The 21,920-nt window shown below is 38.0% G+C and overlaps 1 protein-coding gene and 1 long non-coding RNA gene across 8 annotated transcripts in view; one reads left to right on the top strand and one right to left on the bottom strand.

Moving 5' to 3' along the window:
• Positions 1-19,407, bottom strand: part of LOC121732760 (zinc finger protein 271-like) — a 32,322-nt gene extending 12,915 nt beyond the window's left edge. For 3 of the 7 annotated variants that reach the window (XM_042122726.1, XM_042122724.1, XM_042122720.1), the window contains exons 1-15: positions 19,032-19,407; positions 18,719-18,943; positions 18,373-18,517; positions 17,866-18,008; positions 15,968-16,036; positions 14,387-14,545; positions 12,830-13,021; positions 12,036-12,200; positions 7,455-7,585; positions 6,552-6,649; positions 5,756-5,897; positions 4,624-4,775; positions 3,487-3,654; positions 2,498-2,725; positions 1,898-2,078 (exon numbers count right to left, since the gene is read on the bottom strand). In XM_042122726.1, coding sequence (XP_041978660.1) covers positions 1,898-2,078; positions 2,498-2,725; positions 3,487-3,654; positions 4,624-4,775; positions 5,756-5,897; positions 6,552-6,649; positions 7,455-7,585; positions 12,036-12,200; positions 12,830-13,021; positions 14,387-14,545; positions 15,968-16,036; positions 17,866-18,008; positions 18,373-18,517; positions 18,719-18,943; positions 19,032-19,091 — 2,258 coding nt within the window. In that variant the 5' untranslated portion in view covers positions 19,092-19,407. The remainder of the gene's footprint in view (positions 1-1,897; positions 2,079-2,497; positions 2,726-3,486; positions 3,655-4,623; positions 4,776-5,755; positions 5,898-6,551; positions 6,650-7,454; positions 7,586-12,035; positions 12,201-12,829; positions 13,022-14,386; positions 14,546-15,967; positions 16,037-17,865; positions 18,009-18,372; positions 18,518-18,718; positions 18,944-19,031) is intronic. The other 4 variants (XM_042122721.1, XM_042122722.1, XM_042122723.1 and 1 more) reach the window with 4 other exon arrangements.
• On the top strand, positions 2,064-21,352 carry LOC121732765. Its single transcript, XR_006036430.1, has 3 exons — positions 2,064-2,073; positions 6,442-6,447; positions 21,281-21,352. It is a non-coding gene; the product is annotated as an uncharacterized LOC121732765 (long non-coding RNA).
• The last annotated feature ends 568 nt before the right edge of the window (positions 21,353-21,920 follow it).

The following is a 21,920-nucleotide window of genomic DNA, read 5'->3' on the forward strand; positions in this document are numbered from 1 at the left end:
GTTGAAAGAATGACTCTGATAGCTTAAAAATTCACCAAGATATGAATGACAATTCAAATATCTAATAAAAAAGACCTGCCCGAAACGCTCCATACAAAGTGCTACGAAAGTATGACGTCAGTCTTTCGTAGTTTGTACGCATCGGGAGACAACTTTGTTCGACAGGTATATTAAATATTGCGTTTATGAAAGTGGTTTCATAACAAAAGTTGCTTTTAATCGAATTGTATACAAATATTAAGAAATTTAATTAAAAAAAATCGACTTGAATATCCAACTTCGAAGGCGCATAACAAAAAAAATACAAATGCTATCAAGCTGAAATTTTGGGAACACTTATTTTTTACCGTGATTTCTTTATTTTATTAACAAAATTCGCTAATATTTGACCTTGTCATCATCCCTATTCATGCGCCATATAAAATATGGATTGGTTAGACAGTTAAATGACGCTGTCGATTGCGAATTGAAGCATGTCATAATAATGTGGTATAATAATAATTATGACATCTATTTCCAGAGGTCGTATGATCTATCTCAGCATAGCAATTAAATCTGATAATAAACAAAAATCAGGAAACAGTAATTTTCATTATATAACACAACACATAGTATGTTTGTTTTAATATAATTTGTTAGTTGCAAAATGTTGTTCTACAAAAAGTAACGTTGGCTTGCGCGTTAGAATGATAGTGCGCATATATTTATCAATTTGGCATATCAATTTTTAATTTATATCATGGCAAATAAACACAGCTATTTAAATAAGATTAAAATGGAGTTATTAACATATTAATGTCTTATGCACTTTGTTAATAGATTATACACAAAATATAACATGCAATCATGCAATAAACTTAAGAAGTTGAATATGATTAACGTCATGCTATGACTTTCAATTAACAATTTATGCTTGTAAAGAAAAAAGGCAACATAAAAACATATTATTATTATAGAGTTAAATGATACGCGTGTTTAGAAAGCATTTGCGAAAGAAATATAATAATTTAAAATAATAATATTATATCCATGAAAACGGGTACTATGAAGCATTGTTTAAAGGTGTATAATATATTTTACTTTTGAAAGGAATATAAATAAAGGAACATAAATACTTAATGGGCCTTATAATAATATGTATCTCACATTGTATAATTTTGTGTACAGTTGGGAAAAAGAAGTTATAATAAATAGCATTCATAAGAATACCATTTTGTAGTTTGATAGAAAACAGACTAGTTTGCACAACAGGCCAAGCTGTGTTATTATTGCATTTAAAATAGTTAAATTGCGGTACTGGATATCTATATTTTCGTGTATGAAACAAGCAAGTGGCAGCTATAGGTCAATCGTCGTTTTTTTCTCTACAAGGTGACCGGACTCTAGTTATCTCTTTTTTCCGACTGTACAACTCATAAAATGCGAACAACTTTAAGATCGATCGGGAAAAATTGAAGGAGAATTAGCAATATTGAATTTTTTGGTTGGGAAAAGAGTGAGCGTGACGGGAGTTTGCACGGAGATACGCTTTTGGGTCAATTTATACTAGCGCAGAGTCGAAATGCCTTACCAAGGACTTAACACAACAAATTCAACCTTAACTTCAGAGCTTAACACAAACATTACTTCTGCGAGACCAATCAGCGTTGGTCGCGCGCAGTCGCGAGAATTCGCGCGTCTTTTTGAAATCTCAGAACTCAGAAGTAATGTGTGCGTTAAGCCCTGGAGTTAAATTTTGGCAAGTCGCTTCGACTCTGCGCTAGTATAAATTGACCCTAAATCTGAGACCAGACGTGTCGTTATTAGTAGATCGCATTCCAACGGTGACACATTACTGGATGTCTCCTTCCACTTTCACCGAGCGATCTTAAAGTCATTCCCTGTAGCTTTAGCTCACCTGACGTGGTTATTGAGGTGTTCCTTGCGCGTGAAGCTCTTGCTGCAGTAGGAGCAGCGGTGCGGGGATTCCCCCGTGTGCTGCCGCACGTGATTGGTCAGGTGCTCTTTGCGAGTGAACGACTTGGTGCAGAAGGAACACTTGTGGGGAGATTCGCCAGTGTGCTGTCGGACGTGGTTCACTGGAATAGGATAAATTAAGTGTTACTGCTAGTAACTAATAAGTCTTATGTGATAATATTATTTGGCGTGACATTTTATACATACGAAGAGCCTTTGGTCGAAATTGGCAAATATATTCAGTTGCGACGGTCAGTGCAACCATCCTAATGAACTGTAGCAGACGTGCGCAACAATAGTATTCCGAACTGGTATCGCAATCCGACACTTAAAACGAATAATGTACTAGACCAGCACTGCTATCCTGCACCGTTCCTGTTATAATTATTCACCAAATGATCTTTCCAAGTGAAAGCCTTCGGACAGTATCCGCACTGGAACGGCGTTTCCTCCGTGTGTTGTCGCACATGGTTGACGAGATGTTCCCGTCGCGTGAAGCTCTTAGCACAGTAGTACAGCGATGGGGACTATTATGACTCACCTAAATGATCTTTCCGGGTGAAAGCCTTCGGACAGTATCCGCACTGGAACGGCGTTTCCCCCGTGTGTTGTCGCACATGGTTGACGAGGTGTTCCCGTCGCGTGAAACTTTTGGCGCAGTAGTTGCAGCGATGGGGCGACTCGCCCGTATGCTGTCGAACGTGGTTCAGTAGATGCTCCTTTCGCGTAAACGTCTTGGAACAGAAGTCGCAGCGGTGCGGAGTCTCACCTGTAGAAATAAAACATAATTATACAAGTTGATAAATTGAAAAATCGCTCAAATGCTATCATAAACATATTTAGTGTCAAACCCAGCAGACAGATCATGACTAACATTGAATTGACATAACCCGACCAAATAAAAGTGCCGTAATCTGCCTATGAATCAATTTCTTCAATGGTACAATTACTATAAAACACGAAATTAACCAAGAATCTACATTATCTTCAATAACATAATATTTTACACACATACTAAGCCACTACATTGGCCTCCCTTCATTGCCTTCAAAACTTTTTCGTGCGACTCCCAAATGTTATAAGGATCTCTTGCTATATAATTTGTTATAATACTTTTTTTGTTTTTTTTTTTTAAATAATATCTATGGACGCTTCACACCACGTTAGTCTGGCCCCGTGCTAAGTACCCGAAGGACTTGTGTTGCGGTACCAGACAACAGAAATATATTGAATACTTTTATACTATACATATAATATTTAAGATTTTATGATATCACACACATATTTAATACACATCCAAACCCGGGAACTAACTGAGCCACGGAGGTCGGGGGTCGGATATGCCCCATAATATGATTGTTACAGCTGTCAGTGGCTGCAATGGCCAATCCAACATTATTTACCACATATTACTTATCATACTTCAAATAAAAATTCCATCTCAATATTCAAATGCATTCTTAATATAAAAATTTCATTCACATATGCCATTAAACCCAAGCCTGTCACAAACAGAAAAGCAATACAAACCGGTATGCCACAGTATGTGGTTGGTGAAATGTTCCTTCCGGGTGAAGGACTTGCCGCACAGTTCACACCTGAACGGAGTGTCGTTCGTATGGGACCTCATATGGTTCACTAAGTGCTCCTTCCTAGTATACTTCTTGCCACAAATTTGACAATGGTGCGGCGTTTCACCTAATAGAGCGGGGCAGAAAATAAAATGTTAAAATTCAATGATGCAACTTTGTAATGTTTGATGACGTGAATAAATTCAATGATGCAACATTAGATAATATTTTTGATGACAAAATATATTAAGTCTTGCATCCAATTTTGCAAAACACTTTTGCATGGATTTACATTTAATTAATATTCAAAATGTTTATGCTTCGAGGAACGTAATGTTCTATTCATTTATTATTACTCAGAAAGAAGGTAAGTAATAATTTTAATTGTTTACTTTCCATTTGGTAGTTGAATCATTCAATTTATATTTACTTTCTGCACTAATAAGGCAAGGAATTCATAATAAGATTGTTGATTGATAAATTATATTTAAATTAGATCTGGTAATATCACTTTGGCGATTTGAACACAAATTCCTTGCATTATGTTGCATGCAATCCTTAGTGAATTGCCGTCGTTTGGTGCAGCAGGCTTGGGTATTTAATCTACTTAAATCATAATAAAAGTTACACATAGTAATAATTAACATGGGATTTTTTTAATTTGTACTATTGCTATTATCACACTGGACATACTTAACCAGCTCTGAATTTAATATTTTCTACAATAATCCGTTCTACTAATTGACCATTAAAAGTTTACTTTGCGATATCATAGATTTTTAATGCTACATCCACATTGACGCGCCAAGATTCGCGTCGCGTTGGCGCGATGAAAACCGCACGAACTTTGTTGCGATAAAACCTTTAGATGTGTGGCAATATACCGACAGCGTCGCGAAGGGCGTTCGTATTCCCGATAGAATTATTTGGCCAGAAGTGTCGCTACAACGCAAATCTTCGCGTTATCGCGGTGGTGTGGCCGTAGCAGAAAGGTGGTAAAAAATAGCAAGCTAACATTACAACAATCTGCGGTCACGCGCGGCGCGAAATCGCAGTGCAGTGTGATAGCCTTTCCTGCAGCGGTTAAACAACGTACCGGTATGCCACATGACGTGGTTCATAAAGTGTTCCTTTCTCGTGAAGCTCTTCTTGCATATCTCACAGCGATGCGGCGTCTCGCCAGTGTGTTTGCGGACGTGGTTCACCATGTGCTCCTTGCGTGTGAACGTCTTGGCGCAGAACTGACATCTGTAAGAGAAACGAAGACGCTCTGTAAGTAAAAGAGTATTTACACGAGGCGCTTTGCCACAAGCGTAATTTCAGCGTAATTTCGTCGTGCGGCGAAAGTCGAGTGGAGTAAGATTTAATCAATTTTGGTTAAAAAACTTAGATAAGTCTATTAAAAAGTTAGTGTGAAAAATTGACAGCCCGTTTCAAAAATACTGGACAAGTGTACACCTCAGTAGTAATAAGAAATAGGTTAAAGTAATTTACTAACAAATACTAACTCTTAATTATTAGTATTGTATACTAACCAAGCTACTAACACATTTGTTGTTATTTTTTATTTTTTGTTTTAGGCCACATTATGGGCTATTTGGCCTGAAATAAAGACATTATTATTATTATTATTAAGGGGGCGACTAACCCAACATTTTCGATTTTATAATTAATTTTTATACTTGAAAATAAGCCCCGAATTGTTTCATTTTCTAAAATTTTAAATTAGATACTACATTATATTTCTAAGAATTCGCTCTGAGCAAAAACACGATATTTTAAAATCTTTTCGATAGAAAAAAATCACAAAAATACATCTAATTTTCACGAATTTTTCATTTACTGCCGTAACAGTGCATTGAGCTAAGTTGATATTTTAACACACTGTATAGAATTCTATCATTGAGAAATCAACCTAGCGCATTTTTAAAACGTTGTATATTTATGGAGTTATTGAGAAAAAACTAATTTGGCGATGAATCCCCGTCGTCCTTTTTCACCTGGCATATGAAAGACGGGCGTGAGTGTGAAGAGAAAAGGACGATGTTTGATTTTTTGGGTTAGTCGCCCTCTTAACAAAATATTATAACTGTGTATACATTTTGGCTTTAATACATTGCAAGTCTTACAACAGACAAAGATAGCATACATTGTTATCTACTGTGAAAGTATATTACTTAGGTCCATCATCTACCTAGAAATCAACATCTCAGAATAGACAAAATTACCTATAAGGGGTTTCCCCGGTGTGACTCCGCACGTGGTTGTCGAGATGCTCCTTCCGCGAGAAGGTCTTGTGGCAAGTGGTGCACGCGTACGGCTTGTCCTGCGCCAACCTCTTCGCCTGACGCTCGGCTGGATCTCCCGCGGCTGGGTGAAAAGATGATTTAATTGTGTTATTTAAGGCCGGCAACGCTCTTGCAGCTCTTCTAATATTGCGAGTGACCATGGGCGATAGCATTTGCTTTTCCATCGAAACACAATTTTTTGGCCAAATTTTGCTTAATAACGATACGGAACCCTCCGACTTTTTTAAGTTGCTTCTTATCACTAGCTAATTCTGCTAAGTGAATAAAGGCTAAGATAGCTTCGCCTGTATATGTATAGGTATCCGTAAAAAAATTAGTCTATAAGTTTTGGGAGTATTAAATTTAGTTTTCTATATAACATTATTATTATTTAAATGCAACACAAGGAAAGATAATAATCAGTTTTAATATTTTCCAAGGCTATTTGTTTAAAATTTACTCATATAATATGTATTGTTATTATCCATACTTATATTACAAACTAGAAAGCGTGTCTGTCTTTTACCTCTTCACGCCCAAACCACTGAACCGATTTTGATGAAATTTGGCGTGGAGATACTTTGAGTCCAGGGAAAAGATATAGGAAACTTTTTATCCCGGAATAGTTTACGGTTCTCGCGCTATAAACGAATTTTGGCGCAACGGAATTGCGGGCGTTATCTAGTGGTAGATACAAAACGGCTTATAAGTTTAGTATAACATAAAAAACACTTACCCAGATGACATTTCCCGTGTCTTGACAGTTCAACAGGATTCGCGAAGGTCGAGCCGCAGACGTGACATGTAAAAGGTTTGGTTTCTCCGTGATATCGCCTATAGCAAACAATTTAATATCTCGAGGAATACATAAGGAACATAAGGAATATAGTTTACTTTGCTATTCCCTGCCTACCTTTGTTATATTAAAGCCAACTGTTTATATTTTTTATATCTAAGGTTAATTACTTAAAGTTATTGTTTTGAGTATAAAACTTGGAACATTTTTATACGCTTTTTTTGCTAAAAGTTTTGGCGATGTGACTAAACCTATACTAGATTGTGCACCTATCCTTCAGGCTGTATGCTGTATAGTATATACTCACTGAATGATGCAGTGAACCACAAAAATGTTTTACAATAAGAGTCATTGTAACGCATTGGTGAGACAGCACATCAACGGCTTTTCTGTGGTTTAGGCTGCGTTTCCACCAGAGATGTGCGATGGAAATGTGTCGTGAGAGGATGTCTAGCTGTGCTGTGGAAAAGTGGAGGTGTTTCCACCAAGGCTGTGCGATGAAAATGTGCCTACGAAGATGTGTAGCGGAGCTGTAAAAATTCGCTGGTGCAGTATGCGCAAACCTAAGCAACACATCCATCTCAACACACATCCCTCTCACACATTCCTCGCAAGACATCTCACGCACACATTCCTCGCTTATTTTGTATGCGCAAAAATCTAGCTCCGCCAAGCCTTTTCTACCAGAGCTGTGCTGAACGAGGCGAAGTAAATGAATCGATTCTATTGGTTCTTTACAAACACATCTCTCGCTACGCATCCTCGCACATTTCTGGTGGAAACGCAGCCTCGGATTACATGATCGGTGTGCAAGCCTTAAGCATTAACATATTTATTAATCACCTATGTACTATGAGCTGGTATCTGAACTGGAATATTTTCCCGCATATATCACAGGCGTGATGGCCCGGGGAGGTCTCGGACTCTGCCAACGCTCCGCTGGTCCCTGGGATCACCTCTACTTCGGCTATAACCTGGGTACAAATGGAATAATACAATAGTTTAAAATAATAAAAAAAATCACGCTTTGTTATTATTTTTATTCATTAATTACGGAAATGGTAAAAATCTTGTTCAAAGATTCCGTTACATACATACATCCCAAGCAAATAAAAGCATGTTAAAAAGCCTCCTGGCTAGGCCCATAAAACCTTTTAATAAAGCCGGGCTGAAATCCTTTTCAACAGATTTTTGGGCTCTGAAAATCAAAACTTGGCTACACCTTGTAGCTACCTGTATTTAAGTTTTATATTATAGAGAAAGGATGTCGTCGTAAGTCTAGAGATGGCAATATGCTCAAAATGTCCAAGTATTTTTCCGTATTAGATAGATATGGCAGGTAGAGTGCTTCTACCACTGTAGATAGCATTACTCATGGTTTACTATATTATAGTTATTTCATTTAAAAGATGTCCTTACTTTTGAGGCGCTTGTTATAATTACGGCTGACGAGCTAAAGCATTCGGGTGGACCTCCAGCCTTTTTTTGTATTTTTCTGACGACCTCAGTATCTCTTCTTTTATGGTGGGTATGCCTAGATTTTTATGAACCTCCATGTTGGTGATGAGCCACGGGGACTTTGAAATCGTTTTTAGTATGACGTTCTGCATTCTTTGTAGGATTGAGATGTTGGAGTTACTCGCACACCCCCATAGTTGAATTCCGTACATCCATACCGGTTTCAGGATTGTTTTATATATTAATGTTTTGTTTTCCAGTTAAGAATAAAATATAAACAACTGAACTGGGCTTTAGGCAGAAACAGTAGACTCTCTACTGTTTCTGCCTAAAGCCCAGTTCAGTTGTTTATATTTTATTCTTAACTCCTCTCTCTTGCTTGTGATGTGTTTATTCCAGGTGAGGCGTCTGTCCAAGTGTAATCCTAGATATTTTACACTGTTTTTGTGAGGTAGAATGCTGTTTTCTAGGGAGACAGGCGGACAATCTTCCCTTCGCAGAGTAAAAGTTACGTGCACAGATTTTGTGGTGCTAGCTTTTATTCTCCACTTTTGAAGCCATTTAGTAATGGAGTTAAGACCAAGTTGGAGCTGCTCAGATGCGGTAACTGGGTTTTTATTGGTCGCCAGAATAGCTGTGTCGTCAGTGTAGGTGGCAGTCTCTACCTCTTCTAGTGTTGGGAGGTCTGATGTGTATAAATTATACAGGTTTGGCCCCAGCACTGAGCCCTGAGGTACCCCTGCCAGTATTTCGTAGAAATCAGAGGTGGAATCAGCTTCTTTCACTTGAAAACACCGGTCTGTTAAATAAGATTTAAGTAGTAGAAAGTAGCTATGTGGTAAATACTGTTTTATTTTATAGAGCAAGCCTTTGTGCCAGACCTTGTCGAATGCCTGTTGAATGTCTAGGAATGCTGAGGAAACGTATTCCTTGTTTTCTAACGCCTTCCTAATTAGTTGGGCGACCCGGTGAACCTGCTCAATAGTGGAGTGTTTCTGTCTAAAACCAAATTGGTGGTTAGGGATGGTGGTATTGCTTTCCAAAAAGTGCAGAATTCGTTTAGACAGCAGTCTTTCAAATATCTTTGAAAGTATAGGGAGAAGGCTAATCGGTCTGTATGACGATACTTCGTTTGCAGGTTTCCCAGCCTTGTGGATCATCAGTATCTGCGAGATTTTCCAGCAGTATGGGAAGTATTGAACTCTTAGTATTCCATTAAAAAGAGATGTCAATAATATAACGGCTTTTTTTGGTAGTTCCTTCAAGACTTCCATTGTGATGAGGTCATAGCCGGGTGCCTTTTTAGCTTCTAGCCCCTTAATAGTACTCCACACCTCCCATACTGTTGTCGGTTTGGGAGGACTTGACATCTGAAAGGGCTGTGCGAGATAAGACTCTATGTCGTCATCAGTATCCACATTTGTTTCATTTATGTGAAAAACATTCTTCAGATGGTTAGCAAAGAGGTCCGCTTTTTCTTGTGAAGAACGGGCCCAGCCATTTGGCGTTCGGAGTGGAGGTTTGGTTATCTGTGGTCTATTATAAGATTTTGTAAATTTCCACAAGGAGTAGTCTGTCTTTGCAGTAGCTGTCAGTGTTTCGAGTTGGTCTTCGAGAGTCCTATCCTGCCAGTCCCTTAATATTTTTCTCAGGTGCGAGGCTTGATTGTTAAATGCAGATTTGACTACAGTATGTCTACTAAGTTGCCAAACACGTCTTAGTCTACGTCTTTCTTGGATTACTTTTTTTTTATTTCCAGAGGAAAATTATTACTCCTTTTGTTGCAATCTAGAGGTGGAGTGTTCTTCCAACAGGCTTCTTGTATTAATTGGGTTATGTGTGTGGCACTGTCTATATGGTCTTCAGTTTTTAAAGGTACATTTAGGTTTATATTATCTTCTATATAGTTTCTAAAACCGTCCCAGTCAGTTCTCTTATTATATAGTTTTTCTGGTCCCTGATGTTCAATAATCTTATCGCTAAGGGTCAGTATAACAGGAGTATGATCCGAAGAGCTATCGTGACAAGGTTCACATTTTATGTAGTGACCACCAATACCCTTCACAATAAAAAAGTCCAGCAGGTCGGGGATCTTGGATGTGTCAGTGAGCCAGTAAGTGTATTCGCATGTAGAGACTGCTGTTAGTTTATTAGTATCAATACTGAGTTTTAGTTGTCTTCCTCTTGTGCTAGATAGCCTGGATCGCCAGTGTGTATTTTTGGCGTTCCAGTCTCCCCCTGCCAGAAATCTGTTTCCGAGTGTTTTAAAGAAATAATTAAACAATTGTTCTGTGATTTTATGTTTTGGGGGGCAATATACTGATGACACATTGATGTAGCCCTTGTTATCTGCAATAGCCACTGTCGTAGCGAGACGGTACGGTGTTTTGTATTCTGGCATGATGTGATGTTTTAGAGATTTCCTAATAATTATTGCTGTGCCAGCATGTCTAGTGCCATCAGGATGCATGGTGATGTAGCATTCAAAGTTTTTAAATTTCAAACTGGTAGAGGCGGTGCAGTGTGCTTCAGATATGAGTAGAACGTCAAGTTTTTGTTGTTCAATTAAAAGCTCTGCATCATATTTGTTTGGTGTCAGTCCGTTAATGTTCCAGGTTGCTACTCGGATTGCCGTCATTTAGTTAACCTATCAACTAATTTTGTTATGAGCATTATTAGAGTGTTGACATAGTGGGATTCTTTGGCATGGACTTAGTTCGTCTTAGCAAGATTTGTCTATAAACTTCGAATCCTTTATAGTTAGCTGGATGTGGGCCATTACATAGGGCGCAGTGGGCTGGAGTTGACCAATCCTGTTTTTTGCACTCAGATGTTTTATGTGACTGTCCACATTTAACGCAGCGATAGGGCCTCATGCAGTAATTTTATGAGTGACCATATTGTTGACATCTTTGGCACTGGACAATTGTTGTTCTTCTTCTGGGCTCCTCAATAACTGTCGATTGATGATATATATTTTATTAATTTGGCGGCTTTATTATTAGGACCAGGTAAGATATTCACGAAGAATGTTGAGGTTGGTTTCTTTTCGGGTCCATATTTAACATTAATTATTTCACCGTGACCTTTATTTCCTGTTTTATTTATTTCCTCTATGATGGCTTCATGCGGAGTTGTGTGATGGAGCTTTTTTATCACCAGCCGACAGCATCTTTGGTCTTTTTGATTGAATGTGTGGCCTATCAAGTTCTTTTCTCACACTCGTAAAATTTTGCTGATACGATGGGGCTGTCTGAGTTTCCCAGAGGGGTCTTCTCAGAGAAGGATTCTCCGGCTTGGCCGGTACCTTCCTGGGGAATTGTGTTTTCCAATCCTGCTTGCATGTTTTCTTCGGTATATGTGTCGGGTATACGTCCTAGCCTTTGGTGATCCAACACCTGTGTACAAGGCAGCACATTTTGGTTTCTTGTTCGGAGTACCTTCTCCTAGACCAACTGCCAACCAAGGCTCACGAGGTTGGTCTCCCCGGGTCTAGTTATGACAAAACAAAAGTGGCTTCTTTGTGATTAGCTTAATGAATAGTGAGCGTTATCATTAAGTATTAACGCTACAAAAATCCCCATGTAGATTTTATAATGTGACCACAACTGACAACACCTCTCACATACTAACCTCTACAGGGTGTAATAAAAATAAGTGATAATACTTTAGGGTATGTTATACGTGTTCCTTGTAGAGAGTTTGAAAGTAGCAGCACTGAAAGACCAAATTTTTTTCTCACTTTTTGTATGGGGAAACTCGTGACGCTCGGGCCCTTGCCTATACAAAAGTGAAAAAAAAAATCGTCTTTCAGCGAGGCTACTTTCATAGTGAACTCTCTACAAGGAACACGTACACACCCTAAAGTATTATCACCTATTTTTGTTACACACTGTATAAGAAAACGCAAAGAATCACAATTTACTGAGAAAAATACGTACTTGGGGAAAATTACTTCTTATTTACCTTTGCCTGTGGTGCGGCCTCCGTGTTGAGTTTCCCAAACACCTCGTGGTAAGCCAACAGCTGTGATAGATCCTCCACATTTACTTTATACATGGTGTGTAGATCTTGATCTGAGCCCGTAGATATTTTCACAACCGTACCCTCCATACCCATTGCACCAACATTCTGGAACAAATAATATCCATACATACTTTGAGCCCTAGATAGGATAGGTTTTATAGCGGAAAAGAGGTAACATAGGATTTTTATGACGTAACATACGTATGATTGCTGTTAACGTTATGCATCTCACGTCGCATCTTTGGCAAAAGTGCAACTGCAGATAGCTTGGTCCTTAGCCACGTAATAATATTGTTACCACACATATTTGCGAAAATTACGCGACTTAATACATATTATGCCTATGTTGTTTGTAGCAAACATAGTAATTGCGTTTAGGGTCAATTTATACTAGCGCAGAGTCGAAGCGCATCGAAGCGAATTACCAAAAGCTGAACATAAACGAATTAACGTTGAATTTGTTATGTTCAGTTTTGGCAATTCGCTTCGATACTGCGCTAGTTACTAGTATAAATTGACCCTTATCGCGCAAACGATTTGAAGCGCAACAAAGTTGAAAACAAATCTATTTTTAACTGACTTCCAAAAAGGAGGTTATATGTTCGGCTGTTGCTTTTTTTTTTGTATTTATAAAATACGTCAAAAGGACTGATGTGATGGTGCACATAAGTCCTTTAACTACTAGCTTCTAACTTTCCTTCCCTCTCACCAGCCACCAGTGCCTAAGTACCTACCTTCAAGTCAATTCCCTTGATATCCTTGATGTCTGCCGGTATCGCGATGGTTGTCTTCTCGTCTTTCACCTGGGCCAGACTAAGTTCGCTGGAGCTCGTCTCGATGGAGGTGGTGCCATCGGGATTCTGTGTCACAAGTACATTTGCTGGGTCACCAGTACCTTGGCCTATACGTACTACACTGTCGATAACCTAAGGGGGTAAGTTCAAATTCATTCTGTGCAAAATAGTGCTTTGGACTTGAAGAGGATAGTAGATGAGGATGAAGGCTCAAAATTATATATTCGTGAACAGTATTTGGATAGGAGATCTATGATGAATGAAATATGTTTGAGAACAATGACAGGACAAGAGTCAAGAGAGTAGAGACATTTGAGCATATATTAGTACCCCATATTCTAAATTAAGAAAGAGCCATAACCTACAAAGTGTAAGCCAAAAAAAAAAAATAATGTATGTAGTACAAGATAGGAAAATGACTATTAAGTTATACAAGACATGTACTCGAAATATAATATGGTTAGACAATAGATGGTGTTTTCTTAGAACATAGGCAGATGGCGCGGCTATGTAATTTAGTCTCACTATGTCAAACCAGGTACCACGAAACGGTTTTGAGATTCAAACAATCGTACGAGAATGTTACGTGTTGCGTCCTATTCTAACAAACGTGAAATGACGTTGTTAGAGCAGGACGCGGCATTCTCGTCCGATTGTTTGAGTCTTTTAACGTTGTTAGTGGCGGCCGAAAAGGAAGATCTTCAGACCGAGCGAGATAGCATGCTCGGTCAGGCCGAAGCCCACTGACGTCATTTCAGACGTTGTATATATCTTGCCGTTCTCCGAAACTTCGATAGCGCGATGCAGGAATGTTAGGCGAATTGTGGGTACCGCCACATCACTCCCCCCCGAAGACCTGTGGTATTCTTCAATGCGCTTGTGTTGTCAGGTGTGGGCCGAAGCTACGCGTGCAATGACCAGGAGAGGGACCCCGTGCTCTGCTTGTTGACCGGTCGTTGTAGCCTATGGCTGCCCCGTTCAAGCCAGACACGGGTTCGACCGGCGCGGACCTCCAACGCGGCTTATGGTCGAGGCGACCCGGTTATGCTTGATGTCTGCTGACGTGGTGCGGAGGGGCGGGGAGTGTTGATGATGATTGATGTCCAGAAGGATGCGTGTTCTTGTCGGTGGTCACCAATTTAACGTTGTTCGTGGCGGCCGAAAAGGAAGATCTTCCGACCGAGCGAGATAGCATGCTCGGTCAGGCCGAAGCCCACTGACGTCATTTCAGACGTTGTATATATCTTGCCGTTCTCCGAAACTTCGATAGCGCGATGCAGGAATGTTAGGCGAATTGTGGGTACCGCCACATCCTCAAAACGAATTCGTAGTAGGCCTACTGGCTCAAAGAACACAACTATTAAGTTGAAATAACCTAACCAAATGTACCATTATAGAAATTGATTATTAAGCAGGTGGCGACCTGCTTAATAATCAATTTCTATAATGGTACCACAATACACAAGGATAGGGACATAGTCGCCAAAACTGTCTTACCTGGTGATGCCCCACAATCTGCTGCAGCTGGTGCACAGTGAGCGCGTGGTCTGTCGGCATCTTGATGGTCTCGTGTAGCTCATCCTTGTCGACCAACTTGTTGCTGCCGCCAGGCTCAACGACCGTCACAATACCATCCTCGCTCACTGTGAGTTGGATCTGCAAAAAACATGTGTTTCAGTAATGATAAGACAGCAAAACACCTGACAGCAAAACACCTGACTTTCAATAGAGTTGTTGATTGGTTAGGCCGCGTCCCCATCGAATAACGTGACGGCGCCGCAGCACGGTGCCGCGAACGGTGCGTCGCTCAGTGCCCCTATTCCGTTAATATTTGGCTATTTCGAACGTGTGTTTGTTTGGATATGGATCGCGAAAGAGTTATTATAAATATTACATCCTGTTGTTCCTAAGACGACGAATTAAAAAGAAACCGACGAAATGGGTAAATTCGTAAATTCTTCTTCGTTTTTTCTATCAGCCAATCACAATCGAATTTTTAAGCAAGAGATAAAATTTTTCACCGGTTAGGAGTAGATTTATATGTCTCATTTAAAGGAACGCAATTTTTTTGTCCAGAAGATGAATAGGGGTGCGTGTTGTACCGTTCGCGGCGCCGTGCTCCGACGCGGCGTCGTGTCATTACACGGCGACGGCGCCGCACCGTGTTTGATAGGGACGCGGCCTTATGCTTTGTTCAAACCTACGCGACCAGGCGACTGCGAAGCGGAGCGTCAAGTTGTCAAATGTGTGTTTTGTATACAAAAAACACATTTGACAACTTGACGCTCCGTCACTGACGCGTAGGTTTGTCCTGATCTTAATGCTTTGACGTGAGCCATTTAAAAACGCTAGTATGTAAATAGATAGAGCTGCTAATAAACCTCTGAAACTAGACATGAACCAAACAGTCATGCTTATTGTGTTCCATCGTAAATTATTTCTAGAAAGATTGCATAGAGATATTGTTATTAACACCAGATAGAGTAGTGGTAAGCATGCCAACTGCCAAGTCATAGAAAATGAAGTCCTTGATTAAATTAAATTCAGCTTTAGATAATTTTTCACATTTGCATAATTAATTTTCAAGTTCTAGATGAAGAAGTTAATATAAATCATAAGAAAGTTGTATAATAGTAAAGAAATGTCTACCGGGCAAAAATTAAGACTAAAGTATGGTTACCGAGTAAGCAGAAAGTTGTCTTTTGACCCAACACTTCTAGCATCTTTCACTTGCGCAAAAACAAATAGCTATCTCATTTTTACAGGTGCACAAACGAAAGAGACAAGTAGCAGTAGGTTAAACGACATATTTCTACTACCTGCATGACAAACTACACCATCAAATATTTTATACGACAAACTAACCTCAGACACCTTTTAATTTTTTTAATTAAAAGCAGCGTGAATACAAAATGACAATTATTAAATAATCCATTCTATATTGTCTAAATTAGCCATTATATTACAGTACACCTCTATGCAAAAACTCCTGAATACAGTACATGACTGCAGTGCATTTTGTGCAAATGCATGGTTCCCAAGGGATAGACGGATTGCCTGCTTAAAACCTCTACAAACCTGCTGATTTGCGTGCTCTTGTCGAGAAGCAGCCATCAGCTGTTGTTGAAGAAGCTGAGAATGATGTCCCTGTGCAGAAAAAATATAATTTAAAATTTAATTGATGTTGCCTGCAAATTGGAACCTAACTTAAAAACAATTTTATGCAATAAAAAGTACTCAATGTCCATTACTATAATACTTTATAAATATATGCCAAATTTCATCAAAATAGATAATAAGTAAAGAATTTTACTTCTTTTAATTCTTCAACTCCCAAGGGGTTGAATTAGACCGCGACAACAATATATTTCTAGGAATCCACAATCGAGGGATTAATATTAATTCGAGACTTCTACGGACATAATAATTTATGTGTAAAAACTTTACATACATTTCAGATTTGTGGGGTAAAGAAATATAGTTATTATTGTTAGATTAGAATTAGATATCTATTTACTAATTATAACAAAAGAAATACTGACAACATGCAGACACCATATACATTTCTAAAATATTAAAATTTAATCGGAACATGTTAAGAATTGTAAGAAATGTGTTTTTGTAGTAATTATTATATTGTATTGTACTCGTAATGTAATATGTAGTAGTACACACTCTGTATAGGATGATGATCAACTTTATGCTTGATAGGCCTCAAAGTGAATTTGTTTTAATACAAAATTTGTATACTGTGTGCTGAGTGTGAGTTTTTGTTTCACATTCGATCGTGAGCGCGTTTGGCGTTTACTAAGATTTTGTATGGGATTTGTACAGCGCCACCTAGCGATGCTCACGGGAGTGAGCCCAGTGCAGTGAGTAGTCCCATACAAAATCTTAGTAGAAGCCAAACGCGTTCATGATCCAATGTGAAACAAAAAAATCACACTCGGCACACTGAAGCTGCAATAACAAAGAATCATGCATAAATAATGTTAAAAATAGTTCTCAAAAGTAACATTCATGCAACAATTCTAAAAATATTACATTGTTATTAAAATAAAATGGTTAATTTAAATAGTTTTTGTAACTGAAATTTTAGCTGAAACAAAGAAATACAACTTGTGTCCATTTCAGCAAATACCCAAAGTAAACATCCAGTAATTATATTTTAATAATTTATTGTCAGTACTCAGTACTTAGTACTTATATAAGGTACCCAATTATAGTTAGATTAGAGTAGTGTACTACTCGCAAAGCTGGCCAAAGTAGCGCTAGACAAAATACGAAAAGTGTTTGTCATCATTGGAAATAGTGTTTTGGTGATTTTAAATAATATGTTTGAAAATTTAAATCTGTAAGTTATTTTAAGCAAAAAATTATTAAAATCACCATAAATGCAATGAAATAGTATCTTTAATTTGATAATGTCATATTTAGTCTGTTAAGAAAGTGAAGAAATTAAAAAGTGGCAACATCCTAGTGTCACCCCTTTCAAATCAATCTAAGAAAAAAGGGATGACACTACGATGTTGCCACTTTTTAATTTCTTCACTTTCTTGACGGACTATACATTCTCGTATTTGTCTAACCACAGCCAGCTTTTTGAACAGTATCTAGCGTAAAGACATAGTAAAAGGAGGGGAAGTAAGTTATCTTCATACAAAGGCACCGCGCGCGGCATGTATGTGTGGCACACAATAAAATCTCAGCCAGTTTAGCTTCGTGGGTACCGCCGAGATTTTGTTGTGTGCGGTATGTGGCGACGTATTGATAATATAGCGCACACATACAAGCCGCGCGCGGTGCCTTTGTATGAATATAACTTACTTCCTCTCCTTTTACTATGGTAAAGAGTTGAATACGTAAAAGTTACAACACAGAAAATTCTAAGACTACCTACCGTCTAAGATTCTATTTCTACGTAGGAGCTACATTTGCATTCCCGCTATAACAGAGTGTGTTACCACATAATTTACCATATCAATGTTATGGTGTTGTACAAACTCCACCCGGTTATTGGGTACCTGGTGCGAGGTTTGGGAGCCCCCGGCTGTGACCTGTGCGCTGGACGAGGATGACTGCTGAGACCCGAGTTCTGACTGCGAGTGAGCCAGGGCATCTTGAAAAGATAGATGTAATTATTGATCTACAATGTATTATGTAGGTAGGTATGCAAATTTGTGAATGTAGGTTATTTTTTAAACAGTATCATTGATATGCTGATTAAAAAATAATAAATCATCAATAAATATAACAAAATTCGAATTTTGTATATTTGGCCAGAATAACTTTTGCTCAAATATGATGATAAAAGGGATTACAAATTATATGGCTGACGATATGGCAAGGTCTATGAAGGTGACCTAAGTCTACTAACAGATCTGAATCTGTTAGTAGACTTAGGTCACCTTCATAGACCTACCATGATAGATACTAAATAAGTAATTAAGCTTAGAGCTTTTAGCCTAATTTTTAATGCTCACCTTGTCCTGCCTGTGATGCAATTATTTGTGATACAGGTATTTGTTGACCAGATGCAGAGACAGCTATGGGCTGCTGCCCACCATGGTGACCCAGAATTATATTCGGATCACCATTCAGTATACTTTGATGAGCTTGACCGAGATCCTGGGTGATAGAGAATGTTATACTATGGTTAAAATATTATTGAACACTTTTAATTAACCTAAATTAATCACTTATTTACAAAATATGGAGTTGAACTTTTACAAATTAACTACAGACAGTGATGCAGAACTTGTATAAAGTGCTTCCATATTATATAAATGTAAGGATTATGTACATATAACATGATATAACTATAATTACCTGGACAGGTTTTCCATTCTCCAGTCTGGCGCTTGTAGGCAGGCCGTATACAGACACTTGTGGTATGGGTCCAGGAAACAAATTTGTGAACACCCAGTATTTAGCGACGCTCGACAAAGCAACATTGACTGCCGCGGAGTTTACTCGTAAATCAGTAGCAGATGTGGTGGGAGGGAGACTACTTGACTGCTGCTGCTGGGACGATGGAACTCTCTGACTCTGAGCCTAGAATCATCAAATATATCCACGATAAACATCACAATCACGTCACACGACCGGGGTGTAAAAAATAAACAAAATACAAATTACGAACCTCCGAATTGCCAGGCGGTTGGCCACCACCCGTGTTAATATTATGATGATCCGCATTCATATTTAGTCCGTTCTAGTTTATAATGTACACACTTATGATAACTTTATGAAACTTAGAAACAGTTTTTATCAAAACTTATTCGTATTGTCATAATTGGACTGTCAATGAAATGGAGGCGCGGGGGACGCGACGGACCGCCATCATGAAACTTCGCACACAATAACATTTTCTTATTTTATCATTATAAACTACATTTAGGACATGGCTAGTATTGTATTTATTAAAAACCGCACTGGTAACTACTTAACCACAATTATATTTATAAACAAACCGTATTTAAGCACTAATTTCACTTATTTTTATTAATTTTTTGTCTAACATATTTCCCAAAGAAGAGAGAATGAAAGTTTTGTCATAGACAAGTTTGCCAACTTTCCAAAGCTACTTATCAAGTTCGCAACCGTTTTACTTAATTTACACAAAGCATTAAAATTTTTGACAAAAAATATTTTTATAATTAAGTTCTGTTATAAAATTAATATTCAGTATTATGACTAACATATAATGTCTTCCCATAAAATTATTTTTAATGTCTTTCGGAAGTAGGTCATGATTATATTTTAACAGTTGCCAACTGTATGATGTAAGAATTACAGATAAAAATTCATTCTGACAGTTACGTTTTATTCTGAGCGTTCTACAATCTATGGTATTGTTACTTTCTTATGTCATTGGTTAAAAAGAAAGGCGAATGTTGGGCGAGTGCATCGCTAAATGCAACGTTTTAATCTTTAGATAATGAGATTTTTGTTCAAATATATTTTTTTTTATGAAATAAGGGGGCAAACGAGCAAACGGGTCACCTAATGGAAAGCAACTTCCGTCGCTCATGGACACTCGCAACATCAGAAAAGGAAGGGAATAGAGAAGGGTAGAGAAGGGAATAGGGTAGGGGATTGAGGATTATGAATTATTTTCCTTTTCTCGTGTTTAATTTAAATTATGGTACTATTATATCTTTTTAACCTTTTTTAATTTATTTCAAAATAATGTGAAAATCACCATCTTATGACAAGTCATGATTATTATTTTTAACATGCGGTGGTGGTTTTACAGAGTAATGATATAAATAAGTATTAATAAAGTTTTTTCTTACTTGATATTATAAGTGCTAGCTAACATAATATTTGTAAGCGTCATTTTACTTTCCGGAATAAAGAAGACAATAATATAATATATTATTTCTAGTCTCTATATTTTAGGAAAGTCACATCTACTGAGCACTAGATGGCGCTTCTTGGACTCTGCATTAGAATAAATAATTGTTTTTTTAAGTTTGTGGGCATTTTCAGAATGAAGCTAATAATAGCGTGTTAAAAAAGTGTAAGTACCCTGGTCTAAAATTTGACCAAATATTTTATATTAATTGCCACCATTTCAATTTACAGTAGATAAGTGACTTGGCGGCTGGCGCCTCAAAATTTCCTTCCTTCGCCAGAAATCACTTGCACGTAATATGGGCAATTATGGGTAAGTAAAGTGTTTTAAACACATAAGTAGGTACTTAATATAAAGTTTGATTTCAATTTTAAATGTTTATCATTAAATTTTAGAAAAATGATTTATTTTTCCATTACTGCAGTCTATTCATGATTAAGTTTGATGGTATTAAATTGTACATATTATTAAGTACTTTTCAATGAGGGTGTTTGAAATTTTATTTGCCACCAGGTGCCGCTATGTAGCCTTAGGGTCTATTCACTATTGTCAATTGTGTAAAATATTAAAAAGGGATATTATCGTGGCACATGGCAGCTATCGATAGTGGCAAATAGAATTTCAAACACCCTCATTTACCCATTTTAATTGAAGTCTCCGATAATAATATCGAATGTCCCAAACCTACTCCTATGTTCCTCTTCTCCCGTATTGGATGATTCTATGACTATCTAGTGCAGTGGTTCTTAACCTTTTAGGATGGGTTGCACCGACTTACTTTAACTATATTGGCGCATCCACACATGCCGCCAGCTTATACCGCCGGGTTTGTCGCCGGCTTTCAGACTGCCTTGCCACCGAAGCCGGCGGCATGTGTGGATATAGTATAACAAAATGTCAAATGAGCTGTCAAATCTGTAGTAAAAGTCAATAGTGGACGCCACATTTGACGATACTTAACCTTAACCACATATAATATTGCTATACTGTGCCTTAACTATAACAACACCTCTGGTGCAACCCACTCTTAGGGACATATTAGATTATCATTTTTATTGGATCCTAGATCATTGAGTCATTTATATCGGATAATGTAATATAGACATCATATTATGATGACATGTGATTCATTTCTTCCTTTATATTGGATCATAATATAATATATTATGATCCTATAAATGATGAATATAAATGATAATCTAATATGCCCCATAGCCATGACTCATGAGGGACCATTTTACCAGTGCCGTAAATAGGGTGGTGCCACCGGTGCCCAGGCACAGGGCGTAGACTCTGGGGGGCGCAAGAATGGCCAGATCAGAGGGGCCTATACGTAGCATTGCTCGGGTACCTATAATATCTAAAAAAGAAACAGGGGCGCAGTTATAGAATCTCGCACACGGCACAGGGCGCAAAAAAGGCTATTTACGGCACTGCATTTTACCAAATGTTTGTGTTGCCGGGGACTACTTAGTTGGTTTACCTAAAGTAAGGGTTGTTTGATAAAGAAAACAAGCACACCTTTATAATTAGTACTCATTTTTTTATTTGGCAAAAATCTAAAAGTTACAGATTTTAATTTCATGTGATTTTTGTGACTACATACCTAATCTTTACTTCTGAATTCTCACATATTAATTTGTATTAAAGGATGGCTTCGCGGACCACTTG

This window comes from Aricia agestis, chromosome 12 (assembly GCF_905147365.1).
Source record: "Aricia agestis chromosome 12, ilAriAges1.1, whole genome shotgun sequence".
Taxonomy (NCBI): Eukaryota; Metazoa; Arthropoda; class Insecta; order Lepidoptera; family Lycaenidae; genus Aricia; species Aricia agestis.